Genomic DNA, 1,228 nt, shown 5'->3' with positions numbered 1-1,228 from the left:
GATTTTTTGACTACGCTAATCCTGAAGTTTACTGAACGGATTTGGGCGAGATTTTGTTGATTATATTCTATATCGGCAGGGGTATTATTTTTAGTACTTAGAATTTCGATTGGGTTGCCACCTGTCTAAAAAATTATAAGATCCGCTCGATGCATTACAAAAACATGTNTTCGTTAGACTAAAAAGATAGATACCAAGTGAAAGGATATGGTCTCCGGATGTGCAGTGAGCTTTTATTTATTTTTGAGTGGGGTTGCCACCTATTTAAAAATTACTAACTTACATACATAATGTAATACGTGAGGACATTTTTTGTTAGTTAGATATATCAGATTTGGAGAGTACAGATTTTAAAAAATTAGGTCTGAAAAAAAGGGCTTGGCCTTCAAATGTGCAATAAGGTTTTATTTTTTCCAAGAGGGTTGCCAACTTTGCGGAAAATTATAAGGTGTTTGCTGTTCGTTGGAATACGAAAAATCAGGTGTCAAATGAAAGAGTTTGACCTCTAGGTGTTCAGTGGGTTTGATATTTTTTGAACAGGGTGTTCTTTTTGTTTCGTGAAAACACTCCTGGAGGTTTTGTTCTCATTTTGGTATGGATTTTTGAGCGTTAGAGAACGACATTTCGACAGTTTCGATCATAACTTTTGTTCTCGGTCCCTGGTTTAAAGAGAAGCCCTCATTTCCAAATTCTGGCCTGTGATGTTTTATCACCAAACACGACATCAATCAAAACAAAGCTAAATAAAGTATTCATGCTAATATTCTGGCCCAAAAAAGCATCCATTTTTTAACATACCCACCTTCTTTTTTATTTTTGAATAACTCACCTAATCCCAACTTGGAGTTTTTCGCATACTCCGCCTTCACATCATCCAATTGTTTGGCACTACACAGTGGCGTATCCACGTCATAGGTGTTATTGAAGAGCGTATAGTCCACTTCATACTCGCCAGTCTCCTTGCGAAAAGAGACCACGTTCACAAAACGATGACCCCAAAGGATCTCCGAGGGCAGGTAACTGCTGCGCGCTTGCGTCGTCATGCCAGTGGACTCAACCACACCCTCTTCAAGGCAAATAAAATAATTAAAATATTAAAAATCTGAAACTATATTTGACAATTATGTAGCGCACTTACCCAGCATGCAAACAACTTCAAAGCGTTCCTTCAACATATCTGATGCCGAAAGCATATACAGCGGACTATTTCGATCGATTTTGTGCACAA

At 37.9% G+C, this 1,228-nt stretch overlaps 1 protein-coding gene across 1 annotated transcript; it reads right to left on the bottom strand.

The window, feature by feature from the left end:
- Positions 1-829: 829 nt before the first annotated feature.
- On the bottom strand, positions 830-1,218 carry LOC108356346 (G protein-activated inward rectifier potassium channel 4-like; the record flags this gene model as incomplete). The annotated part of the gene is made up of 2 exons (XM_017607464.1): positions 1,139-1,218; positions 830-1,066 (listed from the first exon to the last, which is right to left on the bottom strand). Coding segments are annotated over exons 1-2 (292 nt in total), but the record flags the coding sequence as incomplete, so codon positions are not given.
- Between the last annotated feature and the right edge of the window lie 10 nt (positions 1,219-1,228).

The sequence above is a fragment of the Rhagoletis zephyria genome, unplaced genomic scaffold (genome assembly GCF_001687245.7).
Source record: "Rhagoletis zephyria isolate East Lansing unplaced genomic scaffold, Rhagoletis_zephyria_1.1 Rzeph_scaffold_57589, whole genome shotgun sequence".
NCBI lineage: Eukaryota > Metazoa > Arthropoda > Insecta > Diptera > Tephritidae > Rhagoletis > Rhagoletis zephyria.
The sequence above is the reverse complement of the archived record's forward strand: the minus strand, read 5'-3'. Positions and strand labels throughout refer to the sequence as shown.